Source organism: Phoxinus phoxinus (assembly GCF_949152265.1).
Source record: "Phoxinus phoxinus genome assembly, chromosome: 12".
In the NCBI taxonomy this organism is placed as follows: Eukaryota; Metazoa; Chordata; class Actinopteri; order Cypriniformes; family Leuciscidae; genus Phoxinus; species Phoxinus phoxinus.
Window position 1 is genome coordinate 11,007,715 of NC_136887.1, and position 13,238 is coordinate 11,020,952.

The window sequence follows — 13,238 nt, forward strand, 5'->3', positions numbered from 1 at the left end:
TGTCTCCTACATGTTGTGCATACTCTATCCCTGGAGGAAACCGAGCCACTCCAGGACAAGTCTTCTTTAAAAAATATTGATTTTAAACCAATGTAACTTTAGGTGTAACTAAAGGTGTAACATATATTTTTTAGTTGGTTAATTACCCTCATTTTATTCCCAACCAATTATTTTCAATATACTGAAAGTGAAGACTAGGCTCGTCAAACTTCAAAATGACAAAAGCACTGTTAAAGTATTATAAATGTAGTCCATATGATTTCTGTGCTATAGGTTATCTTTACACAAGGTTAAGGTTACCTTTACACACCTTTGCGTTTTGTCACGTAAAGACGACAATGTAGTAAAATCGATTCCCATTCACATACTGTAGATCAGAGGTTCTTAAAGTCTACATTCAAAGGTCCAAATCTACATTTTCATTAATGACAAAGGTCCGGAACTATTGGTAGTTATAAAACTTGTTTTTAATAAACATGTATAACAAATCAACATTAATTTTATGAAAAAATAAGGCCTTTTGCATTCAAAATACATGAATAACAAGTGCAAAAGTGGCAAACCAATTAATTTAAGTGTCTGGATTTTTCTTAACAAAACACCACAAAAGTAACATGGTGCAAAATACAGAGCAGTCTAATGTGAGAAATGGCACTGTCTGTCTCCCATCAGCTGCCGAAACCGTGGCACAAAAGGTGTGGTTGCTAGACGGAGACACTGGCCTAAATGTTCATTAGTCAAGCTGCTGCGGTGTGAGTTCTTTACAGCATTCATTGCTGAGAATGCAGACTCATAGGTTGACCCAAACATGGTAAGAACACAGGTGGCTACTTTCTGTAGATTGGGGAAATTTTCAGCTGTGACCATTTTAGTCCAAAAGGTAACAGTGTCACAGTCCACTTCCTGTAAAGCCACATTTTCCTGCAAGTCAATGAGTTCAGTCTGCAGAGATGCCATGCTTGCCCATGGGAAGATGCTCTTGATTTCTTTTGAAAACTCCTCAACATTCTTGACTAGGAATGGAGATGGAATGCAGAGCAGCACTTGTCTACCTATATTGAAGCCCTCAAAGCGCATCCTGAAATTTTCAGCTAGCTTCTCCAAAAAGGAAAGATGGTGATGATGGTGATTGCCATTAGTCTGCTGGAGAAGAGTTGGAAAGTGGATATGTGGCCCTGTGATGTCACTCTTAAAGATCTCCAGCCGCCTTTCAAAGGAGCGTACTGCTGCCATCAGATCACACACTGTGTTGCCTTGGCTCTGGAGCTTCAGATTCAGTTCATTTAGATGAGATGTTATGTCCACTAAAAAGGCCACAACCTCCATGGTGTCATTATCCCTCAGAAAATTCAAGTAATGGCTGGCTTTGACATTCTTCTGCTGGGACAAAAACATCTCCAAATCTTTCCTGATGGCCCAAAACCTTTCCAAGACTCTTCCCTTACTCAGCCACCTAACATTGTTATGGAGGAGTAAGTCGTCATAAGCAGCATTTGCCTGATAAGAGAAAGAAAAAGAATATACAAATAAATAAATACTTTAGCTTTTTGTGTTGCATAAATATTCATAAAGTGAACACAAACACCTTTGTAAATGCTGTAAATGTTTAAAGTCTTTTGTAAGTAGATTTTGATGACAACCTTTAATAGATCTAAATGCATATAATTACATTTTATTCACAATTTAAAATTATTAAATAAATAAAGGTTGAAATAAGGTCACATAAAAGTGAAATAAGGGGTTGACTTATTATCAGTCAGGGGGGAGATTGTCAGCTTTCCCTGCATTAATTATGCCTTAGTTACACATTGATTAAAATTGTTACAGTAAAGATACAGTAAATGCTCTTGCTCTGAAGCAAAGGTCGGAGTGCTGCTCTTTCAGACGTTGAACAGCTCCCTTCTCCTTCCCTATCATGGCTGGAGCACCATCAGTAGTGATGGACACAATATGCTTGACATCAATTTCCCGTTCATTAAGCATCTGCATGATAGCTTCATAGATGTCCTCTCCTCTAGTGTGACAGAGTTGAGTAAGGCCCAGTATGTCTTCACAGAATGTCCCCTTTGCCTTGCTGAAATATCTGACAAACACACATAGCTGGGCTTGGTCTGTGCTATCTGTTGACTCATCCACCGCAAGTGAAAGGCAGGGTGCATCTTTGATATCATCAGTTAACTGCTTTACTAAGTCATGGGCAAGTATCTCTGTCCTCCTGGTTGAAGTGTCATTGGACAGTGGAATTTTCTTTAATTTCTCTGACATCTCCTGTCTCTCCTTTCCCTCAAACAAAGCATCTGCTATCTCCACTAAACACTCATTAACTATCTCTGCATCAGTGAATGGCTTCTTGTTTTTGCCTAGTACCCAGGCCACTCGGAAAGATGCTTCTGTAGCTCTCTCTTGCTGTGTCACAGCTCTCACAAGCAACTTATTTGTTGATTCATATGAAGACTTTAGCTGTCGTAGTTTTGCTGTCCGTACCTCTGTATTTTGTGGATATTGTGTTTTGTTTCATAATGCCGTTTGACATTTCCACTCTTCACAACTCCAACTGTCTCGTTACAAATCAAACAGAATGGCTTCGTGCTGGATTGGGGCAAAATGAACGCATACCTCTCTGTCCAATCATCTTTGAAAACTCTATTTTCTGCGTCAACTTTTCTTTTCCTGGACAATGACATCCTCCACACCGATTCAAATGTACTGAGGTAAAGTGTCGCGTCGCGCGGCTCGCACCCGATTACGTCAAAAGTATACACTGCATGTCATGGCAACTGAATCACGGAGGAAAACTTTAAAATATCTTGCCTTCGCTTTAATTTCGGACCATATCCAAAAAGACATAAAACATAAACAAATGATTTTGACATGCGTTTATCGGAAATCCAGACTTTTAATCCCTTACACACAATTACTGCTGTTGAAATCATGGGCGTCAGTTTGGTTTGAAATGTGCTGGGTATAGTGACGCATTCTTTTTTTCTCTCTCTTTCGCGCAGGTCATGTTTTGAAAGACGATGTCCTGTAGCTTACTGATGTAAATAAATAAAAATGTTTACAAAAATGTGATGATGTCCGACTCGTTTTATGAAGAAGAAAACCTTAAGTTTTCAAAAAGCATTAGACATATGACCCACTATTCTGCTTCATAAGTACCATGTTGACAATATGACATGCGCGTGGTTTATGTACCTAAACAATGATTACCAAATTTCTCTCTCATATTGCTCCTCATAATTGAAAACGGTAAAAAAATCTAACCCAAATTCAAATTATTTTGGACGTTATCTAACATTATTAAGCGTTTCTACTTCACATTTTCAGCAGGGCAGCGGAGAGGCTGTGGGTTGAGTCCCCACGGTTCTCATGCCGCGTAACCACCCACCCCTCCTCCAAACGTATTCCAATGTTACAGTTGTTGCAGTGCTATGAACAGAGAAGCGTGTAGCCAGCGCAGCAGCAGAACGACTAAATTGAGCTCGAGGTAAAAAAAGAAAAGAAAGAAAAGTCCGGACTTTGAGAAGTGTTGCTGTAGATCCTCGAAAGCAATTGAAAATGCTGTATTATGCTGGCAGGCCAGTAGTTGGCAATGTCACTTTGTAAAGAAACACTACTCGCCTATATACTCAACACTTACTATAATACACATGCGCATGACATCACTGTTTTTTACAAATTCGTGTTTTTGTAGTTTACACAGAGACGATAACATTATTGTTGTCATAAACTTGATCTTTGAGTTTTTTTTTTTTAAAGTTTGTATTTTCAGGACCCCAAAATGCTGTTGTTTGTGTAAATGATTCAAAATAGTGAAAGCAACTTGCACTGACATATCTTAAAATATGTCAGGGCCACGGTTTTATCTCAAGATGCACATCAGTAATGTTTCTTTCTAAGGCACGTTTACAAAATAAAATTAAATATCCTAATTGAACTAAGGTCTAATCCTAGCTTAATCTAAGCCATGTCTGTGAAACCAGGCCTAAATCTGCTAGACTCGTGACTGGAGTGGTAATGTAATATTGAGCTTGTGGATTATGTTTCATTCATTCAGGTAGCAAACTTTTTTATATACCACTTTCTAGCAACAGGATTTCCTATTTCTGTAATCCAAGGGAAAATAGTTACATCCACAAATGAATTCTCTGTAAGGTAGGGTCATGATGTGCATCACAAACTGATGTTGTTCAGCTTCCAATATTATAAAAATGCACAGATGGATCCATCCCTCATATAGAAAGACATGCTCTACTGCGTCTCACAGATGAGGTTATTAGTCCTTAGCACAAACACACTCACACAATCACTCATACACGCTCTTCTCATAATCAACATTGAGGATGATGGGGATAAAGCATTTATTAACACAGGGCTGAATGAGGATGATGTGCAATATTATTCATCGCCACGGTACATTCTGTTGGGTATGTTGGACAGTATGGAAATCTAGTATCACGCTCAAAGATAAAGGCTCCCACAGGACAGTTTCCATCGCTCAGATGACATAATTTACTAGCATTATCAACAATAATTACTAACTCTATGTGGCCCAGTTTTATGGGCAAAAAACAGTTTTTTAACATTCTTCAAAATAGTGGTTTATATGGGTCATGAACTGCAGTTTCAGACTTTTATAATACTGTTTGTTTCTCTGGGTTAGTTTATAAAGTTAAAAAAGGGTCCAATATTTGCAAAAATTGCAGAAATCCCCCACAGTAAACTGACGCCTCGTTTTATTTCTGACGAACTTGCAAGCACTCTCACTACTTCTGACAGGAAGGACAAATGGATTTGGAAAGTTTGCTTTGTCGCATCTGGTGTAGACAGGGTGAGATTAAAAATAAATGAACTTACTTGCATTGGCTCCAAGGAATTGTCCATAGTGAAATTCTCTGCCAAACCATTAAAAATAAACTCCAGCCATTTGTAAATCTCGGATCTTTAGGAAGGCTTTGAAAAGTTTTTGAGGTGCGGTTTCTTTAAATCCACTGACAGAACATCTTCTGAGTTTGACAGTCTTGCTCGACACCTTTATCCGACAGCAGTATCACTCTTGTGATTGATGGACAAACGTAAGTTATTAACATATGTTAAGGGGCATATCGAGGATAATCGCGATGTCACGATTCTCCTGTTTTTAAATCTGGCCATTTCAGAAGGGTAGGAAAGAATTTAGAAAAAGCATTAGAAAAGAGTTAGTTTTGAGGGTTTCACTTTATTTTGATGGCCCCTTTGACACATTCTGTTGACTTTAAGTAACGTTGCACATACATGTCTACTGACTCTCATTAGAGTGTTAGTAGACTATTAGAAGATTGGTAGGGTTAGAATAAGTAGACATGTAGTTGCAAAGTTACTTATAGTCAGTTGAATGTCCATTGGAGGAGCATCACAATAAAGAGTTAGCAGATATTTTGCAGACAGTTGCAAAGTTACTTAGTCAACAGAATGTTCACAAGATACCATCAAAATGAAGTGTTACCTTTTTGAGTTCTAAAACTTAAAGTATGTTTTATTGTAAAGTAACGTCTTATGGGTAAATATCAAGAACATGTTGTTTCTCCATTTCATGACCCATTTGAACCATCTGAACTTGAGCAAGAAAAGGCATTTTCACTCTGAAGCTATTTGTGTGATTTTGGTCCATAATGGAGGAATCGGGATTATAATCGTTTATTAACATGACAGAATTTGATGTGGATTTGAAGATTTTCTAACGCAACTTTCCTGCAATGTGAACACTCTTCAGAATGCCTCTGGCGTTTCATTACATTTCTCTTTTCTTCTTGTTTGCCTTGTTCTTTCCATTTCCATGTTATAGTGGGATATGGTTAAGGAAAGCTTTTCTCTTGGTATAACAGTACGTTCTGTGCATACCGTTGCTATGCAGTTATTTGGGATATTTTCTTCTGCATGGTGGCAGTGGATAACCTTTCAAGGGGGCGAGTGTGGGCAACCTCTCCTGCACACCTTTGCACATACAGTATACATATAACATTACAGTTTATTTTAGGAGATTTATGTTTTTACAGCCTCTCGATGTAACTGTTAAAGCTGAAGGATAATATTTTGATCATTCGCACATCCATGAAAATGTTAGTTAAATCTTTTATTACTTTAACTTCTGACACATCCCTACCGATTCTTGAAATTTGATTCTTATTCAGCTACCATTTAGTTAAATTGTTTAGCAATTAATGGAGGCTCATGTGTAAAAAGTTAAGGATTTAAGAAAAAATAGAGCTGTTTACTGATTAAACATTGTAATTGAATTAATTGCATGACATATTCTGTTAGCAATATATAGCTGGCTTACTTATTGGGTTATTGTGTTTGGTGACGCAGCTGTAAACGTGTCAAAGTTTGAATTTGGTCCTTTTCGCTTGAATCACTCTGATGTTAGTAGGCTACAGTTCCTTATTACGGAAACTTTCCAAAACCTTCAGACACCAAAGCATACAAAAAGACTTTGTAAAAGTAATCTACTGTATATGACGCATGGAAAGCTCTTTCATAAGCTTCCGTGTTAATCATATTTGATGTGTTTTATGTATGTGTGTTGATATGAAAGCTTTAGCGTAAGTTCTGCCAGGCAGACTCAATCAGCGCGCCACGTAATACTTCACTTCTAACCAATCATGTGCTAACACTCACAGTATAAAATATCGGTACTTACATTCGTCTGAGTTCGCAGATGCTGACGCTGCCAATTACCTCCATCCTCCCCAACCACCACCAAGATGGTACCTTCCCCAACCACCACCAAGATGGTACCTTCCCCTTCATCCTCCCCACCACCACCAGGATGGTCCCTTTCTTAATCTCCAGGGGGGTCGGCTGTGCCCCTGCCTTCGTCTTCAGGCAGGATATGCAGATTCCGCTAACCTCGCATTGCTCTCTAAGGACGGGGCCTACGCCAAAGAACTTTATAAATTCATGCTTGCTGGGCTGTTAATAAATATACGCTGTTATATCAATTTATCTCCCGAGTCTTTCTGGTAGAACAATGTTTATATGTGAATGAAAGCCTAAATTAAATATGTTCGTCATATAAAGCAATCTCTTTAGAAGACTTGGATTAAAACAGTTGTTTAATATGGTTACTTTTACAATGTATTCATGAACTGTGTGAAGTTTTGGCTATGTAGACGTTCAATGGATGGAATAAAATGAGTCCGGTTTAATAGGTTTGTAATGACATGAGGGTGAGTAAATAATTACCAAATTTAAACGCTTATGTGTTGTACGTCACACGCTTATGTGTTGTAAGCCACACGCATCACACACATGACCAGTGTCGGCCAATAGTGAGCCTACGTTGTGACGTGCAACACAGACGTGCTGCGCAAGTTATACTACGTGAACACACTCAGGCAAACATAGAATATAATGAATAGTGGAATAAAGTCGTTAGTTCTATTTGATTTTTGCACACAAAAAGTATTCTCGTCGCTTGATAAACACATGCTTGAGCGACTGTAGTCACTTGGACTATTTTAACGATGTCTTTAATAACTTTCTGGGCCGGCAAGTTTCAATCCCTTAAGAAGCCTATGTAAGAGTAAGACAGCTCTCAGATTTCATCAAAAATATCTTAATTTGTGTTCCGAAGATGAACGAAAGTCTTACGGGGTTGGAACAACATGAGGGTGAGTAATTACTGACAGAATTGGAATTTTTGGGTGAACTATCCCTTTAAATTTGTGAGTAAAGTAATCATTTTAACAATGTATTGTTGAAAAGTGCTGTAACATATTTCACAGACAGGGATTAAGCCAGAATACACTCTAAAACATGCTGGCTTGTTTTAACCCAATTTTGGGTCAAATATGGACAAACCCAGCCATTGGGTTAAATTTTTTAATTAATATTAATTAATTCCATATTTGACCCAAAATTCGGTTAAAACAACCGAGCATTTTTTAGAGTGTAGGCCTTAGTTCAATTAGGATATTAAAATAGCTTTTTATAAATGTGCCTTAGAAAAAAAAAACAAAAAAAAACATTACTGGTGTTTATCTTGAGACCAGACAATGGCATTGACATATAAGATATGTCAGTGCAAGTTGCTTTAAGTGAAAACAGATCAAACATGCATTTTAGTCTGGGGCCAGGCTTAAGCCTTCACTCTAAAAAATGCTGGGTTGTTTCAACCCAATTTTGGGTCAAATATGGACTAACCCAGCCGTTGGGTTACATTTTTTAATTATATTTTTAAACGAAAGTTTGGTTTTGTCCATATTTGACCCAAAATTGGGTTGAAACAACCCAGCATTTTTTAGAGTGTTGTATGTGAAACCGAGCATAAAAGAGCCCGTAGCCCGCGCGCACATATCATTTAACATCACTGAACCAACATACATTATATCCATAAATTTATGCCACAAAAACACATTTGATTGGCTAAATCTGGAGAAACTAGCTTTTTAAATGAACAATTTCAGATTACTTACAACTAATTGTCCCCCAACTGCCATCTGCATCAGAACATCAAGGAATGTCATTGGTATGTTGACTCTATTCTTGTTGGCTTGTGAAAATCCATCTGGGGTGTTAAAATAAAACAAACAGTCTGTTTCAAAGTGGCTATTCATAGGCTTTGTCTCATATCAAAAGGGTCCTTACAGGTAATTCATCTGTCCTCATCTAAAGAAGTGTAAACTATGTGCAAACCTGCGACAGAATGATCTAAATGAAAGGGACATAAAATCAATGAGGGCAAAATTAAGTGGATCAGTTCAGGCAGTACAGGCCCAGTTTAGCAAAGCTGCGATATTCACTCTGAAAACACATTGAAACAATTAAAAGGAAGGAAGGTGCTGATTAAAGGTAAAGCATATTGACAAGGCCACTCCAAAGACCCATCTACTCAACAACCTCCAGTAAAAAGACAACTAGAAGAGTATCTAAAAGAGTAGACAATTGTATGCCTCCTTTTTAGCGTACTTAGGACAATGGCTCCTAGATAAAGTTCTGCAAAGTTGTTTGCCTGCTTGGAAACTGTTTGAGCGACACTTTACCTCAGGAATGATGCCTCAGCTTAGGCTGTGGGTGTTTGGCTTGTGCGAGGAAGACAATAAGCTGACAATAAGCCAAACAGATTTTATAAATGTGGAAATTGAGAAGAGGCTTAACTTGATGACAGGAAGTTGGGTATGGAAACACAAAACAACTGCATATTCAACTGTGTAAAGAGCCATTTCTTGTATTAAATCCCTTTTGAAGTTTAGCTTTATATATGTTTTGCTCACTGAAAAAAATATTTCGTATTACCTGTGCACTCTGCTTTGTGATGATAGCATACATACATTGTTTTGTGACAGGCTAATGTACTTAGTCTCATGAAATTGCGTGAAGTGGTCACATGACATGCAAGTAGACAGATAAAATATCAAATATTTTTTTGTTTGTTTAGGGTTTTATGTTTTATTATTACAGGAAGGAAATATGGTAGAAGGACAATTCTGTTTTGGTGAAGTTCCCCCACATGAGCTGCATCTGGATACAATTTGGTGGTGATAGCATAAAGTAAATTTGTGAGGTCTTCTGTTGCTGTAGGCCTTCTGCTTCAAAGCTTGACGTGTTGTGCATTCAGAGAAGCTCTTCTGCAGATCTCAGTTGTAACCTGTGGGTTATTTGAGTTACTGTTTGTACCTTTCTATCAAACGTCTGGCCATGATTCTCCTCTTACCTAGCATTGACAAGGCATTTTTACCCATATAACTGCCACTCACTGGATATTTTCTCTTTTTCTTCCAATTCTCTGTGAGCCCTAGAGATGATTGTGCATGGAAATCCTAGTAGATCAGCAGTTTATGAAATAATTAGCCCATCAACCAACAACCATGCCACGTTCAAAGTCACTGAAATCACCGGTAACACAATTTTTATTTGACAGAAACTGGTAATAATAACTACTTGAGCAAGTTTTTTAAGCCCCACATGGCTCGTCACAACATGAAACTGTGCTAGAAGTATCATCAGGGGCTCTACACATGAACTTGAGCATTGACAACATTGTTTGTGTACACAAAGTTTACAAAAAAAAAAAGTTTTTGTATGACTCACTTTATCAGTTAGTGTTTCCGGTGGCAGGAATTTTGTCAGTCAAAAGTAGTCAATCTCCGAATGCAACGTAATGAACGGTCTCCATATGAGGAAATGACACGAACTTGTAATTCCAATGAAAAACATGATAACTTAGACACTTAGAATGTATATAGAAACAACCTTTAGGCACTTTCCATCTTTACTCTTCCTCACGTTCCGTTGCATTTGGAGATCGACTACTTTTGACTGACAAAATTACAGCCACCGGAAACACTAACAATGCTCGAGTTCATGTGTAGAGCTCCTGGTGATACTTCGAGCACAGTTTCATGTTGTGTCGAGCCTCCTTAGTGTTTAAAAAATAGCGATTTTGATGCTATCATAGAAGTACCCCTAGCACTCCTATTCAAAAGGCATGTTGACCGAAAACGAAAATACGGTCAATCTCAAAAGTGGCGTTTCCATTCTAATTATGCTTTTACATGAATGTTTGACTCGGGTAGATTAACAAAAGAGCCTATGGGGACAGTTACCCTTTAAAGTATAATTCCAAACTCTTACAAGCAATACCATTCATATGGTACCTCTAATGGAAACATTAGCCATTAAAGACAAAATTACTAAAAAAACTAATTGGTACAGAAAACAAGTGTCTCTGTAATTATTTTATATTTGATCATTTATAAATCAGAGTGTAATGGATTATGATCACGCACATTGAAAACGCAAATGCATGACTTGTAAGTATACCGGTATTATAAAAAGAATGTAAATGTAACTATAACTGTTATTTTAAAGCAGTATATGTCTTATGAGTATTTTTAAACATATTTATAGAATAGTAATACTTACTTATAAAGAATCATAGCCATTTATACTTTTATTTCATTTATAAGCATGGATTTCATAGAAAGTGTTACCACTTTTCTTCCCCATTCTGATTCTCAGTTTGAACTTCAGCAGATCATCTTGACCGTCTCCATGCCTAAATGCATTTAATTGCTGCCATGTGATTGGCTGATTAGATATTTGCGCTAACGGACAGGTGTGCCTAATAAATTGGCCAGAATATAACTTTGCCAAAAAGTATTATATTATAATTAATTTCTCATATATTGCAATTGTTATTTGAAATGCGATGACATTTAATTTCACAGCGCTAGCATAGTTCATGAGCAGCATTTGAAAACACAGTGTTATTAGCTCATGACACCCTGTTTTGGGATCCCTGATATAGAATTTATGGATTCCATGGGCCCCGATTCTCTAATACTACTTTTGTTTTAAAAACAAACAAACAAAAAAACAGTTATTTATGCACATTCAGATATTTTTAAGCATTTAACTGCATGGCACTTTACTAATTAACATACAAGCTGAAAATGCATCCATACACATGTTTGTATTGATCACACACACAAAACGGACCTTAAACACGGCTCTAAATTTTAATAGATATATTTATCATCCCAAACAGTCGTTGTTTGCTTCATCTCCCGTGAGACGTGCCACATGGAGGTCAGCGAAAATATGCAGAGGTTAGAAAAATGCAACCTCCATCCTCTTTCACAGAGCAAACACAGACAGAACAACTCCGTACCACCAGCAAAATTATACTGACCTTTAGTCCTCCTGCTGTTATCCCTCTTCTCTCCATATCTGCTGCCATTTCCTGGGAAGGCTGAACGTCGTACAATTACTGTCACTCACAGCATAATATAGCAAGAGTTGCTGGCTTACTCTGCTCTGGATGTGGCATGATAGTGGAAGCTCTCTGCGACGCAGTGTGCATATCTTAATAACTATTGGGATTTTCATACACAGACCGGGTTGACAATTAGTTGACTACCAAGCAAGCAAGACAGTTTCCCAAAAAATGAAGTGTCAGAGTGGTTTGTAACAAGCTCTCCGGTTTTATTATCTTGGTGAAACTTGCAGACTTGTGGTTTGTAAGTGTCCTTAAAAAAATAAAAGTGCTGTGACAGTACCGTGGGACAGTGATGGTATCAGACAGTAATACCAGGCACTTTGTTATTGTCAGGATTCAGATAGGGGAGACCCAGACTCAGAATGAGCAGGGTAGTGATATTTATTACCAGAAGACAGTACAAGATAGGGTGAAGCAGGAACAGTCCAAACAGAAAGAATGACAGGACAGCTGTGTGTGACTGCTGGAACCAACTCTAGAGGACAACAGGTTGAAGACCTGCTGGTGAAGACAGGGCAGGGAACAATGAAGCAGAGATCTGATACTTGCTGCACACAGACTCTGAACCAGTCTAACTGCCAGACAGAAGGAACCAGCAGACGGGGAACCACAGGAAGCAGGCAGGAACCAACACAAGACAAGACAACAAGAGATAACAAAAAACAAGAGCAAAATAAAAACTGGCAAAACTAGCACACCAGAAAACAAAATAACAAACTAAATATAACTGGAGCTATAGCAAAGGAAAAATAAAGTAAATTCTATAAATTAATAACTGGAACTGGCGAAACAAATAAATAAAACAAGTCTACAACGTTGAAGGGATGCTAAAGAGAAAATAAATAAATTATTAGTTAACAAGAGAAAAAACAAGAGATAAAGCAAAAATAAAGTTTGGAAGAACTAGAGAAAAATAAAGACTAGGACTAGACTAAACATCAGGAACAAAGAAAAAAATGAAAAAAGAAAGAAATTAAAATATATACAAAGCTAGACCTGACAGAGACGCTCAATCTAGCACTGACTGACAAGATGAGCGAATTCACTCACACACTCACACACTTTTGGTCTAAATGGTCTAAAGCAGGGGTTTTCAAAGTCTAATACAGTGGGCCTCCCTTTTGACACAACTTACCCAATGGCGACCCTGGGGAGGCGCGCCCTACACTTTGAAAACCCCTGGTCTAAAGCACATGGCAAGTGCACTTACCGAATCCACTTTTGCAGTTTAACGACGGGGATGGTCTAAAAGGGTTGTCCCTATTCTCTTAATGAGTAATGGGTGTGTTTTGGACGTAACGTGGAATAAACCAATCAGAGTCTCATCTCCCAGTCTCTTTAAAATCCAGAAAAAAATTCCTATTTAAATGGCGGAATTTGCAAGCATAAAAACTGAATGCTTCTCTAGCGAGGAAACGGATCTGCTCGCGCGCGAGGTTAAAGCGCAAGCAGACCATCTACGGGACATCTACGGGAC

At 37.9% G+C, this 13,238-nt stretch overlaps 1 protein-coding gene across 1 annotated transcript; it reads right to left on the reverse strand.

The window, feature by feature from the left end:
- Window positions 1–636: 636 nt before the first annotated feature.
- LOC307008299 (general transcription factor II-I repeat domain-containing protein 2A-like) lies at window positions 637–11,876 on the reverse strand (the record flags this gene model as incomplete). The annotated part of the gene is made up of 2 exons (XM_079631040.1): window positions 11,675–11,876; window positions 637–1,497 (listed from the first exon to the last, which is right to left on the reverse strand). Exons 1-2 carry the CDS (start codon window positions 11,720–11,722, stop codon window positions 637–639), a joined length of 909 nt encoding a protein of 302 aa, XP_079487166.1. The 5' UTR covers window positions 11,723–11,876.
- Between the last annotated feature and the right edge of the window lie 1,362 nt (window positions 11,877–13,238).